Here is a 13,526-nt window from a genome sequence, read left to right as displayed (position 1 = left end):
AGTCACGAAGACTAACAACGACCTGGAGAGCAATGTGCTGGCTGCATGCTCCTCTATGTCTGCATACGGTAACGCCTAAGGCCTGAGGATGACACGGCGACCGGTGGATAACGTTGGGCTTTCAAGGCCTGTTCCGACGGTGTTTCTTTTTGTCATCTAACATGCCCGTCTCAAACATTTAAGGATCTATTGGAAGTACGATATAAGGTTGTCGGTAACTGTTCGTTCGCAGTGGGAGAGCATTTTGCTGTTTGACCAGTGCCATTCTATTGGTTCCTACGCAGATCCAGCGACTACTAAAAATTTTAATATAATTTTATGATTTTTAATCCTACTCGAGAGAACTTAAAAATATGAGTACTTTTATATGACACTTGTTATGATTAGGGGCGGAATCTTCCCTAAAGAGAGGCGATTAGAGCATGCCGCGACACTTTTCGTGATAAATTTCATGGGCTCTCGAGCGTACTTGACATTCACCTCTTTATTTAGAAAATCATAGCTGCTTCATTATTTCGAAAGGCAAAAGAGTTTCAGGCTCTGACCCTATAACAAAACAATCGCTCCTTCGACTCAAATCGCGTGCTGACACCTTAATTCAGTGCATTCAACGATTCTACAAATATTTGAGGTAAGCAGATTTGGTGAATCACCTTGTATTTTTCCTGCTTGGAAAGACTGAACAGAAAGAAAACACGTCGAGACTGTTCATAAAGAATGGTGAGGAAGAAGGTACCAGCCAACCAGCCAAGTTTCTAAAGTGCTGGCTGAAGAAAGGTGCAGTAAAGCGAACTAGCTGAACTAGGTTGTGATACTAGCTCACAACTAAGAATATATATGATACCATACGCGCGGTAAAATCTCACTGCTGCGTAACTAAGAAACGGTCAGAGGAGCATATTTACAAGTACGTGGTTGGTTCAGTGTGTATCTGACAAATAGAATCCAGTAAGTTTTACTGGGCGGCTAGTGTTCCACAGAAACGAGAGCAACATTGTGTGTGCCACAATGAAGTGCAATACGACCACTAATAGTCTCAATATACAAAACGATTTCTCAGACAGGATAAGCAGCACCTCTACAAGATTGTTCGCTGATGATGCTGTTGTGTACAGGAACTTATCGTTGTTGGACGTTGTAAGGAACTCCAGAAAGCCTTGGACAAAATTTCCACTTCATGCAATGCAATGAATTGCAGCTCTCTTTAAAGATGCTTAAATCTAAGATAGTGATTATGACAGAGAGAAAGAACCGGATAGTACCTGATTGCAAGACTAGTGATGAACGTCTTGAGGACATCACATCGCATAAGTATTTAACGGTAATACTGAGAAGCCGCATGGAATAGGACAATCACTAAAACCAGTATTAGGGAAGGCGAATGGAAGGCTTAAATTTGTTGGAAGAGTTCTGAGAAAATTAAATGCGTATGTAAAGGAAATCTCTTACAAGAGTTTAGTACGATCAAATCCAGAGTAGCGTTCCAGTGCTTGGAGTCCGTATCAAATAGGCATCAGAACGAATGAATTTCGTGATGCGTACCAGGAAGAGGTCGGTATGGCTCACACCAAAGTAAAACAGAAATGCTCGAGGGTCTTAAATGGGGACCCTTCACCGCAATATGCCACGAGAAACCCTGTTAGGTAAATTTAGAGAACCTACATTCTAAAAGGCATCAAAGAAATGTCAAGAAAACGAAAATTATGGTAACTACACCTATCACTTCACCGCACATAGGAGAAGAAAAAATGGAGTTAGTTTCTATGTTCAATTAATCGTACCTGGGCTTCCAAACTTCTGCTGACGGTGAAACTTCCTGGCAGATTAAAACTGTGTGCCGGACCGAGACTCGAACTCGGGACATTTGCCTTTCGCGGGCAAGTGCTCTACCAACTGAGCTACCCAAGCACGACTCACGACCCATCCTCAGAGCTTTACTTCTGCCAGTACCTCGTCTCCTACCTTCTGCTGACGGTGATTGCAGCCGCGAAGTCAAGAGACGCTTGTTATTTGGCAGAAAGGCTATGTCCGACCCTGACATTGTTTTAAGGAATAGAGACATAACTTTAACAACAAAAACCCGTATACTAAGGGCTACGGTCTTTTCAATTGTGATGTACAGATGTGAGACCTGGACCACATGAAAGGCTGGACGGCATAGAATAGGCAACTTTCAGTTGTGGTGTTGGTGGAAACTCTTGGAGTTCTACTGAGCGCAAATAGAATGAATAGGTCAACATTACAGCAAATAAAACCAGATTGCTCCTTAGAAGATCTGATATTGAAGTAAAAACTGTTCGATTTTGGCACATTATGAGGAAGCATGATTCGGTGGAAACGACGTTAATACTGGAGAAGATCGAAGGCACAAGGGGAAGAGGGTGGCAAAGGATGGGATGGATCGATGGCATCGCAGAAGTAATGAATGCCAACCCGGAAAGTCTGCGGGAGAATGTGCAGGACAGAACAAACTGGTGTACCTTAGTTCATAGAGTCGCAGAGACTCGCAATCGAGAGAGACATTCTAAAAAGAACACTATACCACTATAACGCTGCCACTATCGTATGTCATGCTTAGAAATTATGAGCACAGTGTAAGAAGGATTATGGCATGCACAGAGGTATATGGATAGTCAATATGTGAATGGAATATGCCAGAAAATCACTAAAACTGATATAATGTATCCTCCACGATACCTTGTACAATTGCTTTTGAAGTGTAATAGCTGACAAGCTGGCCAAAGCAGTCATTTACAACGGAGAGAGGGAACATGTAAGAGGAACAGCTGAGGAACTTGGAAACTTCATAAAACTAGTAATCTGAGAGAAGTGGAACGGAGAACGGTAAGGATCATCAAAACTCATATGTAGAGATTATGTCAAAATTAACACAGCATAGACGACTACGTTCTACATTGAAAAACATCATTGCTCCTGGAGATTCGAGAACACTGTAACAAGCCTCACGTTCAACCACAGCTGATACAGGAAACATCTACAGCTTGTCGGTTTAGTGGTCCCCTTCAGGCAACTAATGTAGCAAAATAGGTTGTACATCACGTATTCTCCTACCGTCGGAACAGATACGACAGTTCAAGTCAATTACTGACGTTTAGGCTGCTATAAAGAGCTAGAGTGTAACATCTAACGTATTCACTTTTAATTTCACCTATCAGCACCGATTTCTTTTGAAGACAGATGTTCCACAGCCACAAATTGCTCTTATTTATTTATTTGTCTTAGGTTCTTTGCAATTTCAGTTTCGCTGTGACCAACGATGATCCCAGCCTGACGGCTTCGCTGGTGGATAATTGATTGAGAATGGAGCTGCAACCCCGAAAATACCGGATTGTTTGAATTAAAGTGCAACTACTCGCATATGTCCGGTGTAGGCTGTAATTATTGTATGGCAAGGAAACTTGGTAGATATTCTAATGCGATAGAGCGGAACCGATTTACGCTGCAAAAAAATTTAGTTTCAATTTTGGACACTAGATGCAAATGTGACTCTGTGAGTGCATGAAAGACGTATGGAAATGTTTCCATATGTAATGTGTTAGGAATAGAACATGAGCAGAAAAGGTCAAACAAATGAGAAAGGCATAATGTTAATGTTACTCGTCACTTACACAATTTGTTCAGTATGAACACTGGAGACGTCGGTGACATGTTGTACAGCTGGCCAAAATTGAAACTAATTTTCTTCCGGAGTAAATAGGTTCCGCATAAACGCATTAGCATATCTTACAAGTTTCGCTACCGCACGATAATTACAGCCCACAATGGACTTCCGTGATAGCTGCAATTTACTTACACCCACCCGGTAGTCGCAAGGAAAGAAAATACATAAATAAAATAGTAGCTGTATAACATTTGTTGCCAAAACAAATACTCTACCGTCTACGGTAAAACAACAAAATTCTCCTTCAAAAGTAATAGAGAGATACACACACACACACACACACACACAGCTGCATGAATCCCTTCTCAGATACCGGAACAATAGAAGAAAAGAAGTTGTGATAGTCAGCCTCATGCAATGCCGAAAGAGAAAAAGTGCTGAAAGTCGAGTGCGACTGTGAATTGGTGCGAAGAGCGTATCGGCGCGAAGTGTGAGCCTACCGATAGACGGAAGGCGGCGAGAATCCGCAGAGCTCGACGGCGAGCACGTCCGCAGGGTCCATAGCGCGCTGCGCGACTGGCACAGCCGCTGCGTGCGCCGGCAACAATGCGGGAATCTGCCGCGGCCATCTTTCCGCTCGCACAACGCCCGCACTCTGCTTGCGCAACAACGAACCGTGTCCGTGGGGCCGGGCCAGCGGCTCTACTCGAAAGCGCTGCTGCAACCCAGCCAGCCTTCATTCATTATCCTGACGATGCCTCCTCACCGGAGAGCGTTAGGACACGACTACATACGGAGAAGTCTGCGATATTTGCCTTATTCTGGTCGAATATTACGTTGCAAAAATCTGAATGCGAAAATACAGGAAGCAAAAGACTATCTACAGCTTGCACAGAAACCAGATTACAGTTATAAGAGTCCCGGTACATGAAAGGGGGCCATTAACTGAGAACACAGTGAGACAGAGTTCCAACCTATCACCCACGTCATTCGATTTGTGCATAGAGCAAGCGATAAACAAATCCGAGGAGATATTTGGAAAAGAAATTAAAGTTCGAAGAGAAGAAATAAAAAATCTGAGATTTGCCAACGACATTGTAAATGTGTGATATATCGTAAAGGATTTGGAAGATCATTTGAACGGAATGGATAACGTGTTGAACAGACGAACAGCAACAAAAATAATACGAGGAAAATGGAATGTACACTACTGGCCATTAAAATTGCTACACCACGAAGATGACGTGCTACAGACGCGAAATTTAACCGACAGGAAGAAGATGCTGTGATATGCAAATGATTAGCTTTTCAGAGCATTCATACAAGGTTGGCGCCGGTGGCGACACCTACAACGTGCTGACATGAGGAAAGTTTCCAACCGATTTCTCATACACAAACAGCAGCTGCCCGGCGTTGCCTGGTGAAACATTTTTGTGATGCCTCGTGTAAGGAGGAGAAATGCGTACCATCACGTTTCCGACTTTGATGAAGGTCGGATTGTAGCCTATCGCGATTGCGGTTTATCGTATCGCGACATTGCTGCTCGCGTTGGTCGAGATCCAATGACTGTTAGCAAAATGTGGAATCGGTAGGTTCAGGAGGGTAATACGGAACGCCGTGCTGGATCCCAACGGCCTCGTATCACTAACAGTCGAGATGACAGGCATCTTATCCGCATGGCTGTAACGAATTATGCAGCCACGTCTCGATCTCTGAGTCAACGGATGGGGACGTTTGCAAGACAACAACCATCTGCACGAGCAGTTCGACGACGTCTGCAGCAGCATGGACTATCAGCTCGGAGACCATGGCTGCGGTTGCCCTTGACGCTGCATCAAAGACAGGGGCGCCTGCGACGGTGTACTCAACGACGAACCTGGGTGCACTAATGGCAAAACGTCATTTTTTCGGATGAATTCAGTTTCTGTTTACAGCATCATGACGGTCACATCCGTATTTGGCGACACTGCGGTGAACGCAAATTAGAAGCGTGTATTCGTCATCGCCATACTGGCGTATCACCTGGCGTGATGGTTTGGGGTGCCATTGGTTACACGTCTCGGTCACCTCTTGTTCGCATTGACGACACTTTGAACAGTGGATGCTACATTTCAGATGTGTTACGACCCGTGGCTCTACCCTTCATTCGATCCCTGCGAAACCCTACATTTCAGCAGGATAATGCACGACCGCATATTGCAGGTCCTGTACGGGCCTTTCTGGATACAGAAAATGTTCGACTGCTGCCCTGGCCAGCACATTCTCCAGATCTCTCAACAATTGAAAACGTCTGGTCAATGGTGGCCGAGCAACTGGCTCGTCACAAAACGCCAGTGAACTGTGGTATCGTGCTGAAGCTGTATGGGCAGCTGTACCTGTACACGCCATCCAAGCTGTGTTTGACTCAATGCCCAGGCGTATCAAGGCCATTATTACGGCCAGAGACGGTTGTTCTGGGTACTGATTTCTCAGGATCTATGGACCCAAATTGCGTGAAAATGTAATCACATGTCAGTTCTAGTATAATATATTTGTCCAATGAATACCCGTTTATCATCTGCATTTCTTCTTGGACTAGCAATTTCAATGGCCAGTAGTGCAGGAGAACTAATTCAGGTGCTACTGAAAGTGTTACATTAGGAAATGAGACACAGAAAGATGTACATGAATTTTGCCGTATGGGCATCAAAAGAAACAAGGATGACCGAGTTAAGGAGGGCTTAAATGCAGACTGGAAATAGCGCGACGGCCGTCTGTGAAAAACAGAAATACAGTGAATCCTGATATGCACATCGTGTGATTTAGTGAGCCACTCCGGGTGCGAGTGTTCCTCAAACCGGTACCGTATGCGTGTGTAGTGTGAACATGGCTGTTGCCCTCTTGCAGGACTAGTGTGTCCACAGCGTAAGCGATTGGAGCTTACACACCAGACAAATACATTCAGAGCATGCTTTCTAACCTACATTTACAAACACTCCGGACAAAATATTACTCTCTCCCTTAAAAGAGAACACTGGTCGCTTTGGAGCGATTAAGACGGTGTAGAATAGGTACCAGGTGGAAATGTGACTGATCACTGACACCAGTCATCATAGTGAAGTGACGTATATGTGCGAGTTGGTAGTCTGCACACAGCGACATGACTCACCGTACAGACTTGACGAGATCGCAGAAAGGAGTTAAAGTTTTTGGCCGTGCCCATGACCATACCGTGAATAAAGTTGCCCAAATTATGGTGTATCCACCTGAATTGCACAACATTCTTGCTCACCAATAATGTTCAAATAAAAATCTCATTTCATGTTCATGGCTACCTGAATGAGTGAGCCCAGTTCACGATACGAAAAACACCCCACAGACACCATGGAAACACATGGAGCCCGAGTTACACCCCATACACATACCGGTTAATACCCGCACTGGGCCAAAGGCGCAATCGACGCCTTATATAATTTGGAAAGATGCAAAATCGCGATTCATTGGATTGCAATACATGCCTCTGATGAGCTAGTGTCCAGTTTCTGTGTTATTTAGTACTCTGAAGACGTTGTTTGGCCCAGTGAAGACGTACAGCCCTATGAATAGTTGTGAGCATTGGCCTTTTGTGGGGTACCCGACTCCAAATGCCCACAGTATGCAGTTCCCTTCATAAACTGGTTGAGATGAACCTCCATTCACTGACAGCGGCAGTTCCCGTCGGGTATGAAACCGAGATGGACAAGCCATGATACTAGACTCCGGTCCCCGTTGGTTATGATGTACTTGTGACCACTGCTTTCAAGCTACGTTACGTGACTGCGAGTATTACACGTGCGCATAACCACTTCATGAGAGAAACATTTCCAGTTGACCCATGAGTGGCAATGAGCACCGAACTCGAACTTTGCCACGCTGTTTAGAGTATATTACAATTTAATTTGCAGAGTCCTCTATGTCCTTCATGTCCACTTCTTTCTACACCTCCGTTCACAAGTCCCGAATTGTTTCCATCTCGTTTTGCTCCAGCCTCTCAGAAACAATAATTTTCTCATCCTCTGCTTGTGTATCCTTCTGTGTAATATCTTCCTTATCCACGGACAATACATCTGAATTCATACTGAGAATGTGTATATCCAGCAGGTTACTATCATCATCTGTAATGTACGTGTCACCTGCTTGTCCTTCTTTCAAATTGCATTCTTCATCAACTGACAATACATCTGTCTCCATATTGAGCATGTTAGCATGCAGCTACGTACTATCGGGGGATTGCATTAGCTGCCACTCTGCCTGACACGATGAGTTCAGAACTAGGTGTCTCAGTGAATAAATCGGTGTCTTAATCAGCTTCTGTATCTGACTCCTCAGATGACATACCGTCTGTAAGAATAGTATGTTCGTGGGTTTCTCTTCTTGTGGTTCTTTTTGATCCTTTTGCGATTCCTGCATGATTCTTTCTATATTTTCTGATATTTAGGCTCACTGCAGTTACCTTCCCTATCTTCCTTAGATTTTTCTTCTTATTTTCCTCCATTTTCTCTCCTCAGATTATTGACATTCCGTCATTCCTAACCCTTTACAATGCTTCTCAAAATTCAGCTACTGGTTCACATGTGTATGAGTTTCTCTTCTTGTCTTTCTTTAAACATATTCGCCATTTACTCTCCACCTTCCTTGACTATTGATTTTACGTCATCCTTAAACTTCTCTTGACTGTCTTTAGCATGAGGTAACTCAATCAACAGCCTTATGTCTGCTGTTGCTTCCAGCCGTGGCTCCGCTTGTATCGAACATTCTGGCGGCAGTATACATGTGTTTTGCGTTTTTTATGTGTTCCACTCGTTTCATTGCTAGCTTCACTGCATTTATCTTGTCTATCATTTTTTGAGTTTTCTTCTTATTTTCCTCCATTATCTCCTCATTATCTTGCTTTCTGTCTCCCTTCCTCTTCCCCATCTCCTTCCTCTTCCTTCCCCGTGATTCTCTCATTTCTTCGCTTCTCCTCATATATTCCTCAAATACTGACACCCATTTATTCCTAAAATTGACTGTCGACATTACCTCCATCTTCTCTTCCTCACAATCGAATTGATCATCTGCAACACTAACTACTGGCACATCTTCCTTTTCTGACATTTTCTTTTCTTACGCTGAATGTAGAAAGTACAAAATACAAGCAAAATACATCACATCGCATACACTATCAATTCCAAACTTTTGCCCAGTTGGCATTATCGCAACACTTAAGTTCGTTACTGCTATTGCTGGTTGATGTGTGATGCTGCAAACTGCGCCCACTTTCTTGTGTTTTCGAGATGATCATCTTGAACCACTGCAATCCAAGATGATGTAGAATTCCTTTTTTTGTCTCGAACCACTGCAATCCGAGATGCTGTAGACTTCCGCTCTACGCACGTTCTGTCGACGATGACGCACTTTTATCAGTCTCTCCACATGTAGAATCGTAGCTCTACCGTTCGCACATGTTACGCCAAATATAAAGCTGCTTCTCCTGTCAGGGTCGCCAAATTTAAAGCTCCTCACTCCTGTCTTTATTAATGTCTTCTCTAGTTTATTTTTTTGGCTGTTGGAGTATAGGAGCTTTATATAGAGATCACGCTTCGTTATGTAATTAACCTGACCATGGGCCTAAAACGAATGTGTCTCTTACACATTACAGACATTAAAGTTATTTAATTAAAGAATGAAAACTTTCACTTTGAACTGACAACAGTACAAGACAAATTACTTCGGCTTATTGTTGCTTTTGCACGTAACACACTTCCCTAACAATGCCTATGCTCACCTATCGTTCAAAAGTTATTTTTGTTCCACATTCACACTGAAGTAACCATTCTCACATTGCATTTTCACATTAATTAAACAGATAATCACTGATGCCAAAAGCCTTTTCATTTTACGTTACGCAAAATCCCACTCTGTTATTGGATCAACTGTCGCAAAATTTTTCGCAGATTGCACTTTCTTGTTATACGAAGCAAAATGCATATGTGGGAGGAAGTAATGTACTGCCCTCAGCATACTCCTTCCGAGTTTTGCAGTGGCAAACTGCTCTCTTATACCCAAAGCCTCAAATGCACCCACCACCACCTACAGGGGAGATTTAGAGACGCATAATATATTGAAGAGATGCCTACATTGTAACCTGATGTGTATATTGCATTCTTGTGCAGAAAGCAATGCGTATTGCAAAAACCCGAATGTATCTGCAACTCTTTTCGATGATTGCGATCTCACACAGGAATTATTGACTAACTGGCAAAGTGTTCCCATGGCAGCCACGTAATCCACACTTCGCAAAAATCAACTTCAGTCAGTTCACCATTCATCCATACATCTTCCCATACTTGGAATGCATTTAGGATATCCGTATGATCAGAACGCCTATGATGATTCCATGTACCAGTAGCAAAATCCCCTGGAAAGGTGGAACCCTTGCCAGCCACAGTTGCTAGCGCATAACCACAAAATCTTTTTTTCTAGTATCATCATCTTACTCAGTCTTGGTTCAGATGACAACTTAGGAAGGAGCCAACCCCGGTAAGTTGTGTGGAAGTTTGTGTTGGTGTCTGTATTAACAAAGATAGTCTACAACACACTTGTTAGTCTGCTGTTTGCTACTGCTCCCCACCACCGACAAAAGTTCCGATAAAGAAAGTTACAGTCTTCTACTACATATAGACTGCTTCCAGATTTTTAAATGCAACTTGCTTACAACGAATAGCCTGTACTTCGGCAGAACAACGCAGTCGGAAGCAAATCCACATTTTCATATAGTATGCAAATACACATGTCAGCCCTTTTTAGTGGAGTATTGCCGTGTGGTACTCCCTCCCACCATCAACAAATTTTTCATTAGAAAAACTACAATCTTCTACCGCATGTATACTCACCTTGATTTTGAAATGCGTCTTGCTTACGAAGAATAGCCACTGCTCCAACAGAGCTATGGAATCGGGTGAGTTTTATAGTTGAAATGAGCTACTACCCTCCCCCCCCCCCCCCCCCCCCATGAACCATGGACCTTGCCGTTGGTGGGGAGGCTTGCGTGCCTCAGCGATACAGATAGCCGTACCGTAGGTACAACCACAACGGAGGGGTATCTGTTGAGAGGCCAGACAAACGTGTGGTTCCTGAAGAGGGGCAGCAGCCTTTTCAGTAGTTGCAGGGGCAACAGTCTGGATGATTGACTGGTCTGGCCTTGTAACAATAACCAAAACGGCCTTGCTGTGCTGGTACTGCGAACGGCTGAAAGCAAGGGGAAACTACGGCCGTAATTTTTCCCGAGGGCATGCAGCTCTACTGTATGATTAAATGATGATGGCGTCTTCTTGGGTAAAATATTCCGGAGGTAAAATAGTCCCCCATTCGGATCTCCGGGCGGGGACTACTCAAGAGGATGTCATTATCAGGAGAAAGAAAACTGGCGTTCTACGGATCGGAGCGTGGAATGTCAGGTCCCTTAATCGGGCAGATAGGTTAGAAAATTTAAAAAGGGAAATGGATAGGTTAAAGTTAGATATAGTGGGAATTAGTGAAGTTCGGTGGCAGGAGGAACAAGACTTCTGGTCAGGTGACTACAGGGTTATAAACACAAAGTCAAATAGGGGTAATGCAGGAGTAGGTTTAATAATGAATAGGAAAATAGGAATGCGGGTAAGCTACTACAAACAGCACAGTGAACGCATTATTGTGGCCAAGATAGATACGAAGCCCACACCTACTACAGTAGTACAAGTTTATATGCCAACTAGCTCTGCAGATGACGAAGAAATTGAAGAAATGTATGATGAAATAAAAGAAATTATTCAGATAGTGAAGGGAGACGAAAATTTAATAGTCATGGGTGACTGGAATTCGAGTGTAGGAAAAGGGAGAGAAGGAAACGTAGTAGGTGAATATGGATTGGGGCTAAGAAATGAAAGAGGAAGCCGCCTGGTAGAATTTTGCACAGGACACAACTTAATCATAGCTAACACTTGGTTTAAGAATCATGATAGAAGGTTGTATACATGGAAGAACCCTGGAGATACTAAAAGGTATCAGATAGATTATATAATGGTAAGACAGAGATTTAGGAACCAGGTTTTAAATTGTAAGCCATTTCCAGGGGCAGATGTGGACTCTGACCACAATCTATTGGTTATGACCTGTAGATTAAAACTGAAGAAACTGCAAAAAGGTGGGAATTTAAGGAGATGGGACCTGGATAAACTGAAAGAACCAGAGGTTGTACAGAGTTTCAGGGAGAGCATAAGGGAACAATTGACAGGAATGGGGGAAAGAAATACAGTAGAAGAAGAATGGGTAGCTTTGAGGGATGAAGTAGTGAAGGCAGCAGAGGATCAAGTAGGTAAAAAGACGAGGGCTAGTAGAAATCCTTGGGTAACAGAAGAAATATTGAATTTAATTGATGAAAGGAGAAAATATAAAAATGCAGTAAATGAAGCAGGCAAAAAGGAATACAAACGTCTCAAAAATGAGATCGACAGGAAGTGCAGAATGGCTAAGCAGGGATGGCTAGAGGACAAATGTAAGGATGTAGAGGCTTATCTCACTAGGGGTAAGATAGATACTGCCTACAGGAAAATTAAAGAGACCTTTGGAGATAAGAGAACCACTTGTATGAACATCAAGAGCTCAGATGGAAACCCAGTTCTAAGCAAAGAAGGGAAAGCAGAAAGGTGGAAGGAGTATATAGAGGGTCTATACAAGGGCGAGGTACTTGAGGACAATATTATGGGAATGGAAGAGGATGTAGATAAAGATAAAATGGGAGATATGATACTGCGCGAAGAGTTTGACAGAGCACTGAAAGATCTGAGTCGAAACAAGGCCCCCGGAGTGGACAACGTTCCATTAGAACTACTGACAGCCTTGGGAGAAGCAGCCCTGACAAAACTCTACCATCTGGTGAGCAAGATGTATGAAACAGGCGAAATACCCTCAGACTTCAAGAAGAATATAATAACTCCAATCCCAAAGAAAGCAGGTGTTGACAGATGTGAAAATTACCGAACAATCAGTTTAATAAGCCACAGCTGCAAAATACTAACACGAATTCTTTACAGACGAATGGAAAAACTAGTAGAAGCCGACCTCGGGGAAGATCAGTTTGGATTCCGTAGAAATACTGGAACACGTGAGGCAATACTGACCTTACGACTTATCTTAGACGAAAGATTAAGGAAAGGCAAACCTACGTTTCTAGCATTTGTAGACTTAGAGAAAGCTTTTGACAATGTTGACTGGAATACTCTCTTTCAAATTCTAAAGGTGGCAGGGGTAAAATACAGGGAGCATGAGAGGGAAGCAGCGGTTGGGAAGGGAGTGAGACAGGGTTGTAGCCTCTCCCCAATGTTATTCAATCTGTATATTGAGCAAGCAGTAAAGGAAACAAAAGAAAAATTTGGAGTAGGTATTAAAATCCATGGAGAAGAAATAAAAACTTTGAGGTTCGCCGATGACATTGTAATTCTGTCAGAGACAGCAAAGGACTTGGAAGAGCAGTTGAACGGAATGGATGGTGTCTTGAAGGGAAGATGAACATCAACAAAAGCAAAACGAGGATAATGGAATGTAGTCGAATCAAGTCGGGTGATGCTGAGGGTATTAGATTAGGAAATGAGACACTTAAAGTAGTAAAGGAGTTTTGCTATTTGGGGAGCAAAATAACTGATAATGGTCGAAGTAGAGAGGATATAAAATGTAGACTGGCAATGGCAAGGAAAGCGTTTCTGAAGAAGAGAAATTTGTTAACATCGAGTATAGATTTAAGTGTCAGAAAGTCATTTCTGAAAGTATTTGTATGGAGTGTAGCCATGTATGGAAGTGAAACATGGACGGTAAATAGTTTGGACAAGAAGAGAATAGAAGCTTTTGAAATGAGGTGCTACAGAAGAAT

At 43.0% G+C, this 13,526-nt stretch overlaps 1 protein-coding gene across 1 annotated transcript in view; it reads right to left on the bottom strand.

Annotated features, from left to right (window-relative positions):
* The window catches only part of LOC126183621 (uncharacterized), a 227,241-nt gene extending 223,034 nt beyond the window's left edge, over positions 1–4,207 (bottom strand). The window contains exon 1 of the mRNA XM_049925739.1: positions 4,123–4,207. Coding sequence (XP_049781696.1) covers positions 4,123–4,184 — 62 coding nt within the window. The 5' untranslated portion in view covers positions 4,185–4,207. The remainder of the gene's footprint in view (positions 1–4,122) is intronic.
* Positions 4,208–13,526: the final 9,319 nt, after the last annotated feature.

The sequence above is a fragment of the Schistocerca cancellata genome, chromosome 4, assembly GCF_023864275.1.
Source record: "Schistocerca cancellata isolate TAMUIC-IGC-003103 chromosome 4, iqSchCanc2.1, whole genome shotgun sequence".
NCBI lineage: Eukaryota > Metazoa > Arthropoda > Insecta > Orthoptera > Acrididae > Schistocerca > Schistocerca cancellata.
This window is presented reverse-complemented; position numbering and strand designations above follow the sequence as displayed.